Source organism: Ruditapes philippinarum, unplaced genomic scaffold (genome assembly GCF_026571515.1).
Source record: "Ruditapes philippinarum isolate M1 unplaced genomic scaffold, ASM2657151v2 ctg3645_1_1_1_1, whole genome shotgun sequence".
Lineage (NCBI taxonomy): Eukaryota > Metazoa > Mollusca > Bivalvia > Venerida > Veneridae > Ruditapes > Ruditapes philippinarum.
Genome location: NW_026866970.1, coordinates 216277 through 238160, shown reverse-complemented (window position 1 = coordinate 238160; position 21884 = coordinate 216277). Strand labels below are relative to the sequence as shown.

Sequence of the window (21884 nt, the reverse complement as noted above, 5' to 3'; positions counted from 1 at the left end):
ATTACCTAGGACAAAACATCCTGACCAAAAAATTTATGACAGATGGTTTAAAAAAATTTTGACCCACTTAGAGTTTGTTAACTTAGGGTTTTTCTATATTTGTGCAGTGGAGGACCTAGTTTTTTGAATCCCAGCGTGACTCATTATTCGAAACTTTTAAAAACCTAGAAATCAAAACCAAAAACAAACTGTCAGGACCAATTTTCCGTGAATATTTAGGTTTTATGAAAGAATTTTATTTAAGTTCCATTGCTTAGGGGAAGCTATATAAGCATTATAGACACACTTATCGAATCCGTCCTTGCGAACCAAACAGTACTGAGCAATGAGTGTAAAGTTTCTTAAGACTTCAAGGAAAAATAAATAATGCCCCTAGACAGGGTCTGATACTCATGTGGCAAGCCAATCATTAGATAAACTTGTCCGTCGGTTAACCACTCAGCCATGGATTATTTAGATCAAAAAGTAGCCACTAGAGTGATAAGATTTTTTTTTTATTTTTTTAGCTCCTTGACCTAGTTTTTCATTCGAGATGACCAATGTTCAAACTCATCCAGCAAATACTTAGACAAGCATCTCCACCAGGTTTTGATTTACAACTGAGTAAAAATGCTGACCACTAGAGTTTTAACTAGAACTGTGTCCAAAGGACACAGATGCCCCCACTTAACAACACATATAGTATGGTATTAATAGTGAAAAATCAACAAAGGGCCATAATTCTGTTAAATTTGGTTGCAGCAAAAATTCCTTCCAAAATTTCCAGGATAATGTGGATCAAACAAGCAAAATTTGTTGAATTTATATATCCCCCGCCGAGTACTGATTATTATTAACACAACAACTGAAGACATAAGGCTTTTATTTATATATTAATCATGGCATAAACAGTAATATTCTTTGAACTTGATAAAATATTCAGGGCAAATAAGCAGAGCCATATCTTTGTGTTAAATAGTAAAAATCTGGAAATGCCAATGAGATGTATGCATACTACATAAACTAATCAAGGGCCATAAATCTGAGTTATAAGTATCTGACTGGAACAAGGCGACTATATGCACATCTCCTCTTAGTATCCCATAAAGTTTTTTTTCGTTGAATTCCAGCCAGTAGTTTGCAGAGAGAAGTAGTGCGGAAACGACTTTTACTCTATATGCATACTAACATAACTAATCAAGGGCCATAACTCTCTGAGTTAAAGGGATGGACCTGAACAAGCCGACGATATGCGCATCTCCTCTTGATATTGATGATTCTGATAAAGTTTCATTGAATTCCAGCCAGTAGTTGCAGAGAACTACTCCGGAAACGAATTTCGGACGGACGGATGGACGGACGGAAGGACAACGCCAAAACTATATCCCCCTCCCGATTCCATCGGCGGGGGATAAATAGTAGCCACTAGAGTGTTAACAAGATTTTTATATTTTTAGCTCCTGTGACCTAGTTTTTCATCCAAGATGACCAATGTTTGAACTCATCCCAGCAATTACCTAGACAAGCTTCCTGACAGAGTTCAATGACAATTGAGTCAAAAATGTGACCACTGGAGTGTTAAAAAGGTTTTTCCATATTTGGGCAGTGTGACCAACTTTTTGACTCCAGGTGACCCATATTCGAATTTGACCTAGAAATAATCAAGACAAACTTTCAGACCAATTTCAAGGATATTTCGATCAAAACAGTAGCCACTAGAGTGTTAACAAGTTTTTTTTTCTACTTTTAGCTCCTGTGACCTAGTTTTTCATCCGATATGACCCATGTTCAAACTCATCTGAGCAATTACCTAAACAAGAGGGCCATGATGGCCCTAGATCGCTCACCTGACTTATCAAACTCATCCAAACAATTACCTAGACAAGCATTCTGACCAAGTCTCATGACAGGTGAGTCAAAAATGTGACCACTACAGTGTTAACAAGGATTATCCATATTTGAGCAGTGCGACCTAGTTTTTTACCCAGGTGACACATATTCAAACTTGACCTAGAAATCATCAAAACAAACTTTCAGACCAATTTCCAGGATACTTGGATCAAAACAGTGGCAACTAGTGTTAACAAGATTTCTCTATTTTTAGCTCCGGTGACCTAGTTTCACATGCGATTTCGAACTCATCCAAGCAATTACCTAGACAAGCATCCTGACCAAGTTTGATGATAATTGAGTCGAAAATGTGACCACTAGAATGTTAACAAGGTTTTTCCATATTTGGGCAGGGTGACCTGGTTTTTCATCCAAGATGACCCATGTTCGATCTTGACTTAGAAATCATCAAAACAAACTTTCAGACCAATTAACAGAATATTTGGATCACAACAGTGGCCACTAGAGTGTTAACAAGATTTTTCTATTTTTAGCTCCTGTGACCTAGTTTTTCATCCGAGATGTCCCATGTTCGATTTATTCCCAGCAATGACCTAGACAAGTTTCCTGACCAATTTTGATGACAATTGAGTCAAAATTGTGACCACTAGAGTGTTAACAAGGTTTTTCTATTTTTAGTTCCTGTGACCTAGTTTTTCATCCGAGATGACCCATGTTCAAAGTCATCCGAGCTATCACCTAGACAAGCATCTTGATCAAGTTTGATGATGATTGATGCAAAAATGTGACCGCTAGAGTGTTAACAAGGTTTTTCTATTTTTAGCTCCGGTGACCTACTTTTTCATGCGAGATGACCCATGTTCAAACTTATCCGAGCTATCACCTAGACAAACATCTTGACCAAGTTTGATGATGACTGATGCAAAAATGTGACCGCTAGAGTGTTAACAAGGTTTTTCTATTTTTAGCTCCGGTGACCCTACTTTTTCATTCGAGATGACCCATGTTCGAACTCATCCGAGCCATCACCTAGACAAGCATCTTGACCAAGTTTGATGATGATTGATGCAAAAATGTGACCGCTAGAGTGTTAACAAGGTTTTTCTATTTTTAGCTCCGGTGACCTACTTTTTCATCCGAGATGACCCATGTTCGAATTCATCCGAGCTATCAACTAGATAAGCATCCTGACCAAGTTTGATGATGATTGATGCAAAAATGTGACCGCTAGAGTGTTAACAAGGTTTTTCTATTTATAGCTCCGGTGACCTTGTTTTTCATCTGAGATGACCCATATTCGAACTCATCCGAGCTATTATCTAAACAAGCATCCTGACAAAGTTTGATGATGATTGAGTCAAAAATGTGACCACTAGAGTGTTCACAAGGTTTTTCTATTTTTAGCTCCTGTGACCTAGTTTTTCATCAGAGATGACCCATGTTCGAACTCATCCAAGCAATTGACTAGACAAGCATTCTGACCAAGTTTGATGATGATTGGTTCAAAAATGTGACCACTAGAGTGTTCACAAGGTTTTTCTATTTATAGCTCCTGTGACCTCCTTTTTACCGAGAGGACCCATGTTCGAACTCATCCGAGCTATCACCTAGACAAACATCCTGACCAAGTTTGATGATGATTGGGTCAAAAATGTGACCTCTAGAGTGTTCACAAGGTTTTTCTATTTTTAGCTTTTGTGCCCTAGTTTTTCATCCGAGATGAGCCATGTTCGAACTCATCTGAGCTTTCAACTAGATAAGCATCCTGACCAAGTTTGATGATGATTGAGGCAAAAATGTGACCGCTTGAGTGTTCACAAGCAATTGTGGACGTACGACGGACATTCACCGATCCTAAAACTCACCCTGAGCAAGCTCAGGCGAGCTAAAAAGCATCCTGACCTAGTTTGATGACAATTGAGTAAAATATGTAACCACTAGAGTGTTAACAAGATATATATTTTTTAGCTCCTGTTACCTAGCTTTTCATCCGAAATGACCCATGTTCGAACTTATCCGAGCAATTTGACCAAGTTTGATGACAATTGAGTCAAAAATGTGACCACTGTAGTGTTAACAAGGTTTTTCTATTTTTAGCTCCTGTGACCTAGTTTTTCATCTGAGATGATCTATGTTCGAACTCATCTGAGAAATTACCAAGACAAGCATCCTGACAAAGTTTGATGATGATTGAGGCAAAAATGTGACAGCTAGAGCGTTAACGAACAAAATTAATGTGGACGGATGACAGACATTCAACGATCCTAAAAGCTCACCCTGAGCAGTTGATGTTGATGTTGAATTGTTAATTCAAAATGCAATTTCTCCACACAGATAAATGTATAACATGTATCTATATAATATCACTGAATTTTACAATAATCTAAGTGAAATGTCAGACAGATGTTACTTTATAATTATATTACAATCGATTTTGATCCTGGTTTTGTACATGATGAACGTATGTATATATTTGCTTTGTCTACCATTAAATGACTCAGGTCCAAATTCAGTTAAGTACAAAAATCGGCTGGACGGACAACATGGATTTTGCCATTTCGATATCAACCTTCTTAATAATTATCAAGGGGTGATAATTATCAAAATATTTAAAATATAAATGCTTATGGGCTATAATATAGTAACAGAATAAATAATTACTGTTCCAGTATTTGCTCTGTCTACCATTAAAGGACTGGTCCCAATTAAGTTTTGATAATTATAAAAATATTGATGGAGCTATAATATATATGAACCCCGTCACGACAAAACCAACATAATGCATTTGCGACCAGCATGAATCCAGACCAGCCTGCGCATCAGCACAGTCTGATCAGGATCCATGCTGTTCGCTTACAAACCCTATTACAAGTAGAGAAACTGATAGCGAACAGCATGGATCCTGATCAGACTGTGCTGATGCGCAGGCTGGTCTGGATCCATGCTGGTCGCAAACGCATTATGTTGGTTTTGTCATGACGCAGCTGAATTATATTAACTTCTATGTTTTATGTGATTTATTCATCAACAAAAGGTGATGTTGATTTGTTAATTTAAAGCGAATTTCTCCACACAGATAAATGTATAACATGTATCTATATAATATCACTGAATTTTACAATAATCTATATGAAATGTTAAGCAGATGTTACTTTATAATTATATTACAATAGATTTTGATCCTAGTTTTGTACTCCAGGTCAATTGTAACAAAGTTTGCAGCTTCCTACATGTAAATATTAGTCCTAAGTTTATTTCTTACAATGTTTTCAAAGGGAACAATGCTGTGCCAAAATAAATGGGCTCAAGAAATACATTATGAATTTTCAACAACAGCTGCAATATTATCAAAGTTTTGTAATCAGATTTATAAATGTATCATGATTATTTTTTTCTGTAAGGATAACAACACGGAAATGGAAGCCAGAGACACTTCACACACTGACTTGTGTAGCTTTTTGTATTTCTCAACAACATGATGATAATAGTGTTGTTTATTTTGCAAAAGATTATCAAATTAAAATCCTTGCTTTTTCTTTTCCTCTAAATACTGTATTCCTAGAAATGTTCGCGGATACAATATTTCGCGTTTTTCACAACGTCGGCAGTTTCGCGGAGACAAACTTACGCGGATATGTACTAACCGCGAATTCCGCGAATGTTAAGTCGCTACGGCCTAAATTACAGTTTTCGGAGGTAACGTTTTTGATGCATGACCTTGCCTGTTGGGTGCTTTTAATTATTTTATTTTTTTTGACAATTCGATCCTAAAGCGCAACGTTACTCGATACATTTTCATCTATTGACTGGTCGAACAAGGACGGTTGTTTCGTGAACACTTTCATATTTCCTTACCTTTTTCATTATGTTATTAAGTAAGATTTAGTCAGACCCGTTAGCTTTTATTCTCATTTGAATCATAACTGACTTTATCTCCAAAATGTTGATACGTATTTTTTTTACACATTATCGGACTGTACATCGCTTTTATTATAACAACATAACAGCTCAGTGTAGCACTTGATCGCTATTGTACTTTTAACAAAAGATTACACCTACTCCAAGCAAATGAAATCCAAGTCATTCGATGTTTGCAAACTGTAAATGCGTTTGTCAACGCCGTGACTAGCAAATAACGTCAATAAGCAAGTTAATTACTAATAACTGATATTTTCTTTTTCAGCGTGAAAACTAGTATTAATAACATACATAAATAATTCTTTACACATTTCTCTAACACCTGTATTTATATGTTGTTTTGTGTAAGTAGATTATAATAAATATTCTGCACTTTTTATGCTATATTTTGTTGAAGCTAGAAATGTTCGCGGATTTGTTATAAGTGACATATTCGCGGCTATAAAGATTCGCGGAATAATGCCTACTGCGAAAACCGCTTACTTAAAATGCGCGAAATCTTTTCTAGGAATACAGTATACATTTTTTTATTTGATCTTGGCAGTTGTCCACTTTTAACTCAAATTCCTGGTCAATTAATGAGTAATTAATAATTTCTTTGCTAGTAACCAACTACTTATCTCACAAGATTTCTGAATCAGCGTTAAGAAACAAATAACCATTAGACTCAATGCCATGAGAACAGTTGTCCCAGAGAAAACCTGCCTCATCCATGGATCACACTATTGACTCTTGGATACAAATTTGATCCTCTTCCTTATAATTTGAGCTATCGGGGGCAAACTATATAGAGGATATTTGTTTGTTTGTGTGTAAGATGAAATTTTATTTCATCGAGTGGGCTTTAAAAACAGTATTCTCATGAGTGGCGTACGAGTGAGAATACTGTTTTTAAAGTTCACGAGATGAAATAAAATTACATCTTACACAACAAACAAACAAATTTTCTTTTTATTTTATGCTAAAAAACAAGTTTAAACGAAATTTCCATAATATTAACATAAATATTAAAATCTGTTTCCCCATTGAGAGCCCCATTTCGTGCGAATTTCTCATTAAAAACAAGAAGTCTTGAGCTGAAAAATAAGTCTGACAATCAACATTAAATGACAGTGATATTATTTATTTTGTTTAAAAAATATGAATGATCGCTTGTTTTAATAATAAAAACAAACAATTCGTGTAGGAGAAAATTCCAACCATCCATCCATATTTCTGTTACTTACTGCGAATTTATATTAGACCTGGCTTTGTTAAATGTAAGCGGCAGTCATTTTTTAAAGTTGTGTATTTCACGGGAGGAAAATAATTGTGTTTGATTCAGAGGGATATCATTTGGAATTGTTAGTCATACACCTTTTTAAAAGAAAGAAAACATATTTGAGGATTGAAACAGACAAAAAATAAGTGTTGACAGATGTGAAAACATGAAAAAAGCAGCTATGAAAATGGAAGACTTGGAACTTGCTCGAAAAGCTGGGTAGTTTACTTGTTCTACGAGCTGTAGCTGTCATTGCTTTTCAATTTTTCATAAAGCATACGGCAGTTATTACTCGTAGTATACTTTAATATGCCCAAATGTCACTAAGAGCAGTTTGCATGTGGAAGGAATGTTTTTTTCAGACTGTAAAAATGAAACAAAAAATTTAGAGACGAAATTTGGTGATTGGAATTTGAATGAATAGAAGTAAGTTTTCTTCTTTTTATTACTTTTGACGTTTAAGGTATTTATCAATTTCAGCTTTGCTTTTTCTTTAAACAGCCTGACATTGTCAGAATTGTCAGCAAAAATAAAATTGAGGTACCACATGGGGAAAATCTTAAAAAAGTAGTTTCGTCATTGAAAAAAGTGAAATTATATTTTGATAATTTTCACTGTGAAATTACCAAATATAATTTTCACGGATAAATCAGTAATCCACTGAAAAGCATAAAATAAACTTATTTAAACTTCAAATCAAATGTTATTCTCAGATTAAATGTAGACTCCCAAAACAATTCAAAATATACTAAATAAATTGTATACTCTATTATATATGAATATTTCATCATTTTCTCTATAAAATACAATTTGATTTGAAGATGGCTAAAAAACCTATTATGCCAGATGTTAGCATTTTGTACATTGTATCTGGGAAACCAATGTGTATGTATGAAATCAATATAAATGAGATGATAATATAAAAACAAGGTTGATATTGCCAGCATTTGATTGACATGTGATCATTGACTAGATCACTGATAAGCGGCATATGGCCATATGAAAGGCAAAAGAAACATTTTTTGCTAATGTAACAGTAATATTCACAAAAAGCTAGAAATTCAAGAGTTTTATCAACAGATTGCATTCAAATCAAATGATGATATCTATAATATTCACCTAACTTTGGATGAAATATCTAATGCTAAGTTAAATGATTACAGTAAGGTATCTAATAAACCTAAGGTTGGAATGATGAAATATCTACCTATCTTGAGGCATAAAATCATGAGCTAAGCCATATACCGTAAAATTCCTATTAAACGCCCCCGGGGCTAAACATTTTCCAAAAGGGGGGCTATTAATTACATGTATTACAACACGTTTTTCATAAATCAATGACCCCCTGGGGCGGGGACAATTTTGACCCCAGGGCTTTTATTTTAACAAACTTGGTAGACACTCATTAGAAGATGTTTCATGCCAAATATCTAAGCTCTAGCTCTTAGGATTTTTTAAAAGAAGATATTTAAAGTTTTTTCTTTCGGTTGCCATGGCAACCAGAGTTCTGCATGGAATTAAATTCTTTGAACAATTTTTAAAGGTGACCACCAAAGGAACATTCCTGTGAAGTTTGGATGAAATTGGCTTAGTGGTTTATGAGGAGATGTCATTTAAAGTAAAAGTTTACGGACGGACGGCGGACGAAAAGCGATCACAAAAGCTCACCCTGTCACTTTGTGACAGGTGAGCTAAAAAGCTCTATGTTCTTACTGCTTAATAAGATATTCACAATCTTAAGTAAAAAATTCACAATTTGTTATGAAACGATGCTTTTTTTCACAATTTTTATGTTACCAGACCCATTGCCATTCACAATTCTGGGAAAAAAATCGCTGGATTACAAAGTAATCATGTAATCGATTAAAAAGTCAACGATTACAATTAATGACTACCCCAGGTCTGTCCCTGACTCAATGAATTTGGCCAATTATTTCTGTTACATTAGATTCAATGTGTAGTAAGCTCACAATATTAGATTATTGACTTTTCCTTCTCTAATCTATTTATGTGATAATGTCTTTCTATGGAAACTGAAGCTTTTTTCATAAGAAAAATTTGACAGGTTGAATGAATTACCTGAGGGTGATGCTCCAGCACTACTGGGACCTGCTCCACCAAATGCTTTCCTAGTTGAAGTTCCTCCAAGAGCTGGAAATAATACATTTGTTTGATTAAAACTTTACAGAAATACATTGAAATAAACAAGAGCCCTTTTTGTCAGAGTTTGTTTGGATTTTTACGGCACATCAACAAATAACTGGCCATATCGTTCCGGATTTTTGTCAGAGAATAATGCATCAATGTATAAGGCATATGCTTTCTGATACAAAATGTTAAAATGTGAGAGAATTAAATACAAAACCAGAACGTGTTTAGAAGACACAAATGCCCTAACATTCCTCTCTTGTCAGTCTACAGATTGACAACTGCCACAGACAAAGTTAAATCTACTGTACATTGTATATGCTACACACACCCACATGGTTTTCAACCAGTTGTCAGTCAGACTGCAGCTTTTTATATACAGTTACAAGGCTGATTGTTGTATCGTTGTATGTTTGTTTGTTTCATTTTATGCCTTTTCCCAACAGTATTTCAGTCATATAGGCAGGTTGTTTCCTAACCATCATTCCTGGAGAGTTACACCAGTACTAGATTACCTTCCTCCATGCTAAACTACCAAAGCATCTCCCGGGATCGAACCCATGCCCAGGGCCAAAAAACCCTTCTTTGTAGAGGCCGAATAAAGGCTGCTTCCCCAACCAAACTAGCCTCTTTTTTTCACCAGTTCGGTCCTCAAAATTCCCCAGTCTTTTGAAATTTCCCATAGAATTTAGAACAAAATTAAATGATGGTGTTGAATTAAGGTCTTATTAGTATTTCCCAATGCCTTTTGCTTTTCTATTTTAAAGAACTTGTTAAAAGTTTGTTTTAAATATGAGACCCCTTTTCCCGAAGTATGCCAAAATTACACATATTTTCCCCAAGAACAAGGCTGAGACCCCTTCCCCAATAATGGTGTTTTGGCCCTGAACGCCAGAGAGCTAACTGGATTAGAAGTCATCGACACTAATCCCTCGACCACGGAGTTGGTCATCGTTGTATGTTTATCATAATGTCAAGTATAAATAATTTTATAAAATGTTGTTTAAATTCCATTCTCAGTTGTTGGTATTTGATTTCTCCTTCTCTGATTTATCGCGCTATATATTCTCCTTCAGAAAGCCACAGGTTGTTTTGAAAATTGCAAAAAAATCACTGTATAATAACAAAGTCTGATGTACATATATACAGTTTATTTACAAGACTAGTAATAGAATTATAAAATCAAACAAGAGCTGTTGTAGGACAGGGACGCTCAACTATTCGAAAAAGTTGTCACAAGGGTGTTTCATTGAGTATAATAATGCCTATATGAATACATAAAATTGTCCGAAAAGATACAAAGGCTTGTAATAAAAATGTTTTATAGAGTAAATCAATTGATTGCTTGATTATTATGAATGCATAAAATTGTCACAATAAAAGGCAAAAACCCTTCAGTGGTTATGGAGATACCAGCTTTAATACACGCAAAAACTTAACCAAGAATTTCTAAGTCAAAAAGGGGCAAAATTATGGAAAAAAGCAAATCAGAATTTTGGGACTTGTGCCAATCATGTTAGATATCACAGATAACAAGTGTGTAAGTTTCAATCCATTCCCTTCAGTATTTATGGAGATACCAGCTTACACGTAAAAACTAAAACAGGAATTTCTAAGTCAAAAAAGGGGCATAATTCTGCAAAAAAGCAAATCAGAGTTATGGGACTTGTGCCAATCCTGTTAGATAATCACAGAGAACAAGAATGTGAAGTTTCAATCCATTTCCTTCAGTATTTATGGAGTCTCATAACAGCTTACACCCATGAATTTCCAAGTCGAAAAAGGGGCATAATTATGCAAAAAAGTAAATCAAAGAGTAGTTATGGAGATACCAGCTTACAGTATACACGCAAAAACTTAACCACAGGGAAGCCGACAAAATAATGGTGACTGCATTAGCTTGATTATTCTGCTAAAATCCCAAAAAGCATTCTGGAACGGGACGATCCTGCTTCTATTTCACTTTTTAACAAGTTTAGTGGTGTTTTGGTATCATTATACTGCTGGCTCAATAAATGCTTAAAGGGCAAAAACACGATTCTTTTACTGTATAGGTAAGATGCCAAAAAAAACCAAATCATATAGATCTATCATGTTTTGACTGGCCAGAAGATTGTTTTTACAACAGAACTTAAAGGTTTTGAGCCTGCAAACTTTACCTTACCGTAACAGTTGTCTAATGGAATTGAAATGAGATTTCTTTAAAAAAAATCCATGTGGAAATTTTACCAAAACATACTTATGATTGCTAAAGATGGTCCAGTCAAATCAATGTTACTGGAGTTGTCAAGGCCAGCCCGCAAGGTGAAGAAATTTTACACACACATCTGGTAAAGTTGTAAAGGGTTGCGTTACTCTTTAAATAAAGATGTCGTTTAATTATATATTTTCCATTTATTTTGATTCAAATGTCACATACCTTTCCTTGATCCACCAGCGTCGGCTTTTGTTCGTACCATGTTTCTCTTTTTCTTTTCTTCTTTCTCTCCTTTTCCCGCGCTTTTACGGTTACAGCGTGTAAATTTCACGTCGTATTATTTACAATTGTTTATGTGACGTTTACTTCCTCTTTTCTGTCTATCTTATAAAATCTGATGAAATTTTAGTTATATCCAGTTTACTTTAGACAAAACTAAGTTATGGAGCCAATTAGTTTGATAATCTTTGGTGTGATTTTATTGGTGATTTACTTTTTATGGGGAAGGCAGAAGGGGGCCGGGCAGAAGAGACAGTCCACTACATCAGGTAACCAGGGGCAATTTTTTGACCAAAGCAAGATGAAAAATAATTCTGTATATCGGATGTACATGGGAGGTGAGACTTTTGCGATCACAATGTCTTCTCAGAATTTTAACGAGACATGTCTTTTAATTTAAAGTTTTGCCATTGCACTCTATTCAAGTAACAGAACTTAAATGGTCAAAAAAAAATTTGCAGATTGGTAGAGGCTTGTCTAAACTGATGGTGTAGGTAGAGGCTTGTCTAAACTAATCATGGATAGAGGCTTGCCTAAACTGATCGTGGATAGAGGCTTGTCTAAACTGAGCGTATAGGTAGAGGCTTTTCTAATCTGATCATGGATAGAAGCTTGTCTAAACTGAGCGTGTAGGTAGAGGCTTGTCTAAACTGAGCGTGTAGGTAGAGGCTTGCCTAAACTGAGCGTATCGGTAGAGGCTTGCCTAAACTGAGCCTATAGGTAGAGGCTTGTCTAAACTGAGCGTGTAGGTAGAGATTTGTCTAAACTGAGCGTGTAGGTACAGGCTTGCCTTAACTGAGCGTATAGGTAAAGTTCGTCACTTATCACTGCAGACTTAATGCATACAAACATTCATTCTTTCCAAGAACTGTACCTTATTGGAACAACCTACCAGCTAACATCACAACTGTGGACAACCTGGACAGTTTTAAAACTGCTGTCCAGTCTTACGTATTTGTGTAAATTATTAAACATCGTGTATAGTGTACAAACATGTTGGATTTTACTTCACACTACGTTTTCACATTATTTTAACTCGAACGCCTGGTGCCGCACATGGGGGACAGGTTTTAAGCCCACGTTTTATGGAGCACAATTCACATCACCACTCGTCGCTGATGTCTGCACAGCGGATTTACAGACGAATTCATCATAGAAGTAGAAATAGAAGTAGAAGAAGGTATAGGCTTGTCTAAACTGAGCATGTAGGTAGAGGCTTGCCTAAACTGAGCATGTAGTTAGAGGCTTGTCTAAACTGAGTGTGCAGGTAGAGGCTTGCCTAAACTGATCGTGGATAGAAGCTTGTCTAAACTGATCATGGATAGAAGCTTGTCTAAACTGATTGTGGATAGAAGATTGTTTAAACTGAGCATGTAGGTAGAGGCTTGCCAAAACTGATTGTGCAGCTCCTGTAGAGGCTTGTCTAAACTGATCTTGTAGGTAGAGGCTTGTTTAAACTGAGCATGTAGATAGCGGCTTGTCGAAACTGATCATATAGGAAGAGGCTTGCCTAAACTGATTGTGAATAAAGGCTTGTCTAAACTGATCATGGGTAGAGGCTTGCCTAAACTGAGCGTGTAGGTAGAGGCTTGCCTAAACTGAGCGTGTAGGTAGAGGCTTGCCTTAACTGAGCTTATAGGTAGAGGCTTGTCTAAACTGAGCGTGTAGGTAGAGGCTTGCCTAAACTGAGCATGTAGGTAGAGGCTTGTCTAAACTGAGTGTGTAGGTAGAGGCTTGCCTAAACTGATCATGGATAGAAGCTTGTCTAAACTGAGCGTGTAGGTAGAGGCTTGTCTACACTGATCGAGGATAGAGGCTTTCCTAAACTGATAGAGGCTTGTCTAATCTGATCGTGGGTAGAGGTAAACTGATAGAGGCTTGTCTAATCTGATCGTGGGTAGAGGCTTGCCTAAACTGATTGTGGATAGACTCTATCTCTATTAGAGGTTTGCTTAAAACTGATCGTTGATAGAGGCTTGTCTTGACTGAATGTGGGTAGAGGCTTGCCTAAAATGATTGTGGGTTTAAGCTTGCCAAAACTGATAATGGATAGAGGCTTGTACATTGTTTGCCGAAGAAACATTTTAAAGTATGATGATGGTTGTCGGGTTTGAAAGAGTAATTAAATTGGTTACATGGAGTATTGACTTGTTTGTAAGAAAAGTGGATGCAGTTGTGTCAATTAAACTGTATACTATAATAATATGCACATCCTCTGACTGAACTATACATAAATGTTTGCTTATATTTTGAATTATGGTACATGTATATTTCAGGGACACATTCAGGAAAAATATTTGATAAATTTAGCAACATAGAAGATGTTACTGATGCTATTAGAAAAGCTGGTCTGGAATCTAGCAATCTTATATTTGGTAAATGCATAGTTTTTTTTCTATACCCTACTTAAATTATATGTATATTTTTATTGTCTTAAAGGTTTAAAATTATTCTGGATGAAATGAAATTCATGACTCAACATTTTTTACAAGCAGAAAACAGGGGCGTCCGTGGCCGAGTGGTTTAGGTTGTTGACTTCAAACCACTTGCCCCTCACCGGTGTGGGTTCGAATCCCTACAGGGACTTTGGATTCTTTCATGTGAGGAAGCTAGCCAGTTAGTTTATGGAACGTCATATGGTTCTACTCGGGTGCCCTTTCGTGCCTGAAATAATGCATGGAAGGGCACCTGAGGTCTTCCTCTACCAAAAAAGCTGGAACATGGCCAAATGACCTATACTGTGTCGATGTGACGTAAAACCCAATCAAACAAACAAACAAACAGAAAACATTTAAGTATTTAAGATAAATGCTCCCATTTCACCCTTATCTCACTAGTTTTTTTATCTACATAAATGAGATATGTTTTGTACCTCCACTTGACTTAGAGTGGGGGGGATATAGATTTTCTGTCAGACTATCTGTACATAAAGTGACAAATCAGTGTAATGTGGGGGGATTACTGTATTTTTCCATTTCACAGATTTCTAGTTTGAAGAGGAATAATCTTTTTCGCTATTTTCATATAAGTTCTTTTTTTTCTGACAGGTATAGATTTTACAGCCAGTAATGTACATCAGGGGATAAAGACAAATGGTGGCAGGTCCCTACATCATATAGATATGCTGAATCCAAATCCTTATCAGAGGGTAATGCCTAGCATAAGTATATAATAACCAAATTATTATTGTGACAAATAATGGTATATAAAGTCTTTGCATTACACCATGTTTCTGTATACCATTTGTTTCCATATGCTAGGGGGCGTGAGGGCTGTTGCACTAGTTCAATATCCCTCATGTCTGCAATTTTCATGTAATTTTTCTGTTTTTAGCTCACCTGTCACAAAGTGACAGGGTGGGCTTTTGTGATCGCTTTTTGTCCGGCGTCTGTCCGTCGTCCGTAAACTTTTACTTTAAATGACATCTCCTCATAAACCACTAAGCCAATCTCATCCAAACTTCACAGGAATGTTCCTTTGGTGGTCACCTTTGAAAAGTGTTGAAAGAATTTAATTATATGCAGAACTCTGGTTGCCATGGCAACCAAAAGAAAAAACTTTAAATATCTTCTTCTAAAAATCAAAAGAGCTAGAGCTGAGATATTTGGCATGAAACATCTTCTAGTGAGTGTCTACCAAGTTTGTTCAAATAAAAGCCCTGGGGTCAAAATTGGCCCCGCCCCAGGGGGTCATTGATTTTTCCTTTTTGCATATAGTAAAAACTTAAAAAATCTTCTTTTAAAGAACCCAAAGAGCTAGAGCTGAGATATTTAGCATGAAACATCTTCTAATGGGTGTCTACCAAGTTTGTTCAAATAAAAGCCCTGGAGTCAAAATTGGCCCCGCTCCAGGGGGTCATTGATTTTCCCTATATGCATATAGTAAAAACTTGAAAAATCTTCTTTTAAAGAACCCAAAGAGCTAGAGCTAAGATATTTAGCATGAAACATGTTCTAATGGATGTCTACCAAATTTGTTCAAATAAGAGCCCTGGGATCAAAATTGGCCCAGCCCTTATATGTGTATAGCAAAAACTTAAAAAATCTTCTTTGAAAAAAACCAAATAGCTAGAGTTTAGATACTAAGCATGAAACATCTTCTAGTGAGTGTCTACCAAGTTTGTTCAAATAAAAGCCCTGGGGTCAAAATTGGCCCCGCCCCGGGGTCATTTATTTTCTTTATATGTGTATTACAAAAACTTATAATATCTTCTTTGAAAAAACTCAAATAGCTAGAGTTTAGATATAAAGCACAAAACATCTTCTAGTGAGTGTCTACAAAGTTTGTTCAAATAAAAGCCCTGGGGTTAAAATTGGCCCCGCCCCGGGGAACATTGATTTTCCATATATGTGTATAGCAAAAACTTAAAAAATCTTCTTTGAAAAAACCCAAATAGTTAGAGTTTAGATATTAAGCATGAAACATTTTCTAGTAAGTGTCTACAAAGATTGTTCAAATAAAAGCCCTTGGGTCAAAACTGGCCCTGCCCCAGGTGTGTCATTGTTTTTAACTATATGTGTAAAGAGAAAACTTGACCAGCTAGACCTTAGATGTTTAGCATGAAACATCTTCTAATGGGTGTCTACCAAGTTTGTCCAAATAAAAGCCCTGGGGTTTAAACTGGCCCCGCTCCGGGGGCCTATATACAGGTGAGCGATTTCAGGGCCATCATGGCCCTCTTGTTGATGTTTTACAGTTTGCACTTAATGTAGATCTACATTGTACTTATGTTGCAGGCATTGTTTATCCTAGATTGACTTGGCACTGACACCTATGTTGATGCCTGAATATTATGTTTCATTAAAAAAGAAAGAAACAACAATAAAACAAATTTACATAATTTTCAGGTGATTGCAATATTAGGCGAGACTTTGGAGTCATTTGATGACGACAACTTTATCCCAGCTTATGGATTTGGTGATGTTACAACTAAAGACTTTGGAACATTCCCATTCTTAAGTGAGGTAAATATCGATTTGAGCCGCGTTGTGACAAAACCAACATAGTGCATTTGCGACCAGTTTGGATCCAGACCAGCCTGCGCATCCACGCAGTCTGATCAGGATCCATGCTGTTCGCTTACAAACCCTATAACAAGTAGAGAAACTGATAGCAAACAGCATGGATTTTGATCAGACTGCGCGTAAGCGCAGGCTGGTCTGGATCCATGCTAGTCGCAAACGCATTACGTTGGTTTTGTCATGACACGGCTCATTTGTGTCCTGCCAATCATCTACATTCAATACAGTATCATTGAGTTCCAATGTTCTTTAAAGGCACTCAACCGAGGTTTCGACATCACAGGACTGGAAATAATTTTTCGAGATTAATGTTCCATGTGATGTAGGTCTAGACCAATAACTTGTGTGCAAAATTTCAGATCATTTGCTCACTCTGTATTTCCAGAATAATTATTCTTATTGTGAAAGATGACCGAAAATTGAAAAGCATTGCAATGATTATCACTCAAATCAGACTAAGAATAGCACAAAAATGTAATCTTCAATTTATTTCTGAGTATATTTTTTTCTTAATTACTTTTGCATATCTTTCTGTTTGGGAGGCACCAGTTGATCTGTGTACAAAATTAAGATTTTAGTTTTGAGGCTTTTGGAGCTCAGTGGAGTTCCTTTAATTGTGAAGGAATGTGTTAGCAGTGACGCCAGTGAGGTAGCACAGTTGGTATAGCTGTGGTGGAGGTTTCTTTTCATGTTCCTAGTTCGGCTGCACAGTTTTCATCCCCCTGTTACAACAGAGGTATGAATGCTAAGTAAACTGTATATAAAAAAGGCAAGGCACCTGTTTAACATGTTTGGAATGCTCGATACTGTATCAGGAGTCATTGGTGTTAAGGGTTGCTGGTTTGATTCATTTGCCAGTTATTGTGTTACATCTTCTGGTCAAAACCAATATCTCTTTTACTCATTTATTAAATAGCAAATGCTACATTTATTATCAAATTCTCTAGTATTTACATGTATTCTAGATTTGAAACTGGGGAGGTTCTACTGTACAGTTTTTCAGACTCCATTTTTTTAAATAGTACTAAAACATGTGGAAATTCACAGTAAAAACTACTGCACAAATGCCATAAACCAGTGTTTTCATTATCAAAATATTTAAAAAAAAAAAAATACATAGAATATAAAATTTTCATGCCACTTTAGAATATGAATAATTACGAACCAATTCTATTAAAATCATAGACATAATAAATCACATTTATATAACAATTTAAGGGACATTGTGCAGGATTCCAGAGTGTTTTAAGTGCTTATGAAGGTATTGCTAGTCGTGTCAGACTCAGTGGACCTACAAACTTTGCACCACTCATCAGAAAAGCTATTGATATAGTGAAAAATACAAGAGCTGTAAGTTATATGATGATTGTGTTATCAAATCTTTTTTTTAAGTTGTGTATCCAATATATATTTTTTATTTAACATACATGTATGTAACAATTTGCTACAGAATGAACACCAAATGAAAGATTTTAACGTGTGGCATCGCCATGAATGAATATATTATAGCTGGTGTCCATGAATAGAATGTTTTGAGGTTATTATACATTGTTGAGTACAATATTGAATTCAGTTGCACGAGTACATATCTGTCAATCCTACACTGAAGAAGGTGCTAGTGTACAAGTCCAATAGAATCAGTATATATTCAACAATGTATAATGACATCTTTATTTCACACTGCTAAAGTTTTGATATTGTAACAGAACTTTGTTACTCTGAATACAATAAGGATTTGATATGAATTTTTTGGACCCTGAAAATGAGGCTTCACAGGTACAATTGTGATTTGATATGGCTTGTTTGGACTAAGACAATAAAAACAAGTCTAAATAGAATACAATAGTGATTTCATACATGTTTCTTCTTCCTGACATCAAATGATTATGTTACAATATTTGTAATGATGAAATCTGTGAAATACATGTATTTCCAATTTTGATATAATTAAACACAGAGTTAAGAAATGCTTATTACATTTCCAGCAATCATGGATAATGTAGTGTGTCTTCACTGTGAAAGTATCCAATAATAATTCAGTTATAATATCTGAAATACATGTTTACATAATCCAATTTGTATGATATGTCAAATTGTGTTGTAAAAATCAGAAATCTTCAATTTTATATAGAATTTAATTAAAGTTTAATTTGTTAGAATATTTAGTATTTACCTTAGTATTTAGAATAAAACCTACTTTTTCTGTTGCAGTATCATATTCTAGTTATTGTTGCCGACGGTCAGGTGACGTCAGAAAAAGCTACAAAGCAAGCTATTGTAGAAGCGTCGTATCATCCTTTATCTATCATCCTGGTCGGCGTCGGAGACGGTCCGTGGGACATGATGGAGGAATTTGACGATGGCCTCCCGTCCAGAAAATTTGACAATTTTCAGTTTGTTGACTTTAATAAAGTTATGACCGAGGCAAGGAATCCAGAAGCAGCATTTGCCTTATGTGCCTTAATGGAAATACCTGACCAGTTCAAAAAAATTAAACAATTAGGTCTGCTCAATTTTGATTAGGAAAATTTGTTGCCTATCAATTTATATATGATGTAAAAAAGTCATTACTTTATATCTCAAAATGTTCTATTATTCAAAATCTATATTTTTTACCAAAATATTCCTCATTAAATCCATTCCTTGTAAAATTTTATATACATAAATGTGGTTCTTTTTAATGTTGAGTCAGGATGGGAGGCTGTGAGGTTGTGAGTTAGTTTTATTTATTAAAAGTTTTATTGTACTTATTCCATTATTTAGATGATTTTAACCTTTATAGTGCCAACTTTACGTGGCCACACATATACCATGTATAATGTTAGTGTTCATCCGTGCTGTTCTACAGAAATTAGAAACTTTGATGGGAACGATAGCGACAGGAGAATGTTTCTTATTTCTATAGAACAGCTATGAATGAATACTACTAACATACTTAGTGTCAAGCTTTATTTGGCCTCATTATTATTGACTTAATTACATCACTACACGGTTCTATGAAGTACTATGAAAAAATAGTAGGCTACTATGAACAGAATTTGATATAGTATCAACTTATGTTCTTCTATGAAAATTAACACACACAATTTTTAAGAAATACAGCATTTTCATTGGATGACAAATAAAGCTTGACACTTAAAGTTTTTAATTGCATGAGTTCAAGCTATGCATTAACAGCTGGATTGAATTTTTCAAAATGTGCATTTTTAGTCTGATTTTATACATACATGCATTTACTTTTACTGAAAATGGCTAATAATTTACTATTATTGTTCCTGGTCTTAAGACACCCAAAGCTGTGAATCGAAAATACACCTTTTCATAACACCTTTCAACATAAAATATAGAGACAATAGCTGGATTAATTCCAGATCCATTCACATAGTTATCTTATAAGATTCATGTGAAAAAAGTATCAAACAAATTGAAATGTGTTATTGTAGAAAGTTTTTACATAATATTATGTAAAAGTTTTATCCAGTTTATTTAAGTTTGCACTGAATTGTATACAAGTCTATTTCAAAACCCTATATGTCATTAAAGTAAGTTCCAATTTTTGCAAGTTTACCTTCCTTTCAAGAATTATAGATTGAAAATTCTCATGAGTGTTAGACGGTAACGGTTCAACCTGTGCAAATCAAAACTGTTTTTGGAGATGATGATTTTTGTTGCTGCTGAAAGATGTTGTCCTAGATAGATTTAATTTATTTTATTGTTTATTCATATTTTAAAAAAAAAGATGCCGTTGTTGTGAAGAGAAGTTAATTGCTGGACAGAATGGGCAATTTACTTAAAGCATAAATGTGCAGGATGTGAATTATATAAAGGGAACAAACTCTTACTTTCCAAAGTGATGGTTGTTGACCTTTACCATGCTAAGACTGAAAGTGCGTTTGCCACTAGTATAGAGCCAGGGCGACCTGTAAAACCCTGCAGTCTGACCAGGCTCTATACTGTTGGCTGACCAATTCAAATTTATATCATGATACCACCAAAATTGATGATTAAAACAGTTTCTGAAATAGAGGCTAAAAAATTTGGTATGTTAGGGGTAAATATCGCATTGTATATTTCCTATTTGTTGATAAATGAATACGGCACACAGATTTGAAGGTGTCACTGCGATATACATGTATACATGTACAAGAATTATTAAAGGGGATAAAACTCTTTCAGTCATACACGTAAGCTTTTTGTTGTTAGCTAATACAATATCCTGTCACTTTATATTTTAATTATTTTATTCATGTTTTAAGAAATGGGTCTAATTTTTCCAGAATTGAAATTTGTTTTGGTTATTATATTAGATAAAAATGATTGAAAAAAGTTGGTGAAATTATGATTTTCTTTTTGCACTGTTTTTGGAAAACAGGCTTATTTGCCATTGAGGACAAGTCCAATCTAAGAACCCATTTAAAGATGTGGAATAAACGACAGGTGTGCAATACAATATTACATGTAACTATTTGGGATCATGTTCCATAACCTGTACTGTCAATTTAACATTGGCAACAATCACTTCAATTTGTTTTGTAAAGATTTAAATTTTGAAGAGTCTTTATTATACTTTGTTAACCTCTCTTTTATATGGAGTTGTTTTAAATAGTTTTTTGTTACTATTATTTGATTGTTTGATATTACTTTTTTGTTTGTGCAATCTGGTTGAATCAAATATTCATTATAACACTGTTATAACTTAATGAAAATAAAGAACTACTTTAAGTTATTTTGTAATGTATATTGAACATTATGCAGATACACTGAAGGAAGCTCAGCCTCATTATCCGAGTATTTATTTCAGTGTTAAATGGAACTGAAAAGTCACTTGTCAAATTATTACAATAACCTGCTGGTAAGAATCTATTTGCAAGATTATTTAATTATATGATTAAACTTTCCCATTATTTATTTGTATGTTCTTCAACAATGTATTTAGTTTGTGTTCTTAATTGTATGTTAACTTCTAGATCTCTTGATTATGCAGCCTACAATAGAAGTGTGGTCAGACTGCAGAGCTTTGTAGCTAGGCCTGACTCAGCGATACCCATGGTTGACTAACATGTAACATGAATGTTAATGGTTTAGCCATCGGTATCCTACGATGGGTTCGACTGTCTGAGGTATAAAATACTTGCCACAAGTTTGAGAGGCATTAAGACAACAGTCATAACAATTGCATTTAAATTCCATTTACATTGTATAACAAGAAATAAAATATTTTCAATAAATG

General features: G+C 35.0%; 2 protein-coding genes across 3 annotated transcripts in view; one reads left to right on the top strand and one right to left on the bottom strand.

Moving 5' to 3' along the window:
- The window catches only part of LOC132734382 (PCNA-associated factor-like), a 26137-nt gene extending 14409 nt beyond the window's left edge, over window positions 1-11728 (bottom strand). The window contains exons 1-2 of the mRNA XM_060721117.1: window positions 11577-11728; window positions 9089-9160 (exon numbers count right to left, since the gene is read on the bottom strand). Of these exons, the coding sequence (XP_060577100.1) occupies window positions 9089-9160; window positions 11577-11616 (112 nt within the window). The 5' untranslated portion in view covers window positions 11617-11728. The remainder of the gene's footprint in view (window positions 1-9088; window positions 9161-11576) is intronic.
- Window positions 11681-21884, top strand: LOC132734381 (uncharacterized). Of its 2 annotated transcripts, none has more exons than XM_060721115.1 (6): window positions 11681-11902; window positions 13910-14008; window positions 14681-14781; window positions 16481-16597; window positions 17873-18004; window positions 18866-21884. In XM_060721115.1, exons 1-6 carry the CDS (start codon window positions 11797-11799, stop codon window positions 19175-19177), a joined length of 867 nt encoding a protein of 288 aa, XP_060577098.1. In that variant the 5' UTR covers window positions 11681-11796; the 3' UTR covers window positions 19178-21884. The 2 variants fall into 2 exon arrangements, with proteins under 2 accessions (XP_060577098.1, XP_060577097.1); XM_060721114.1 differs by having other exon boundaries at window positions 11681-11971.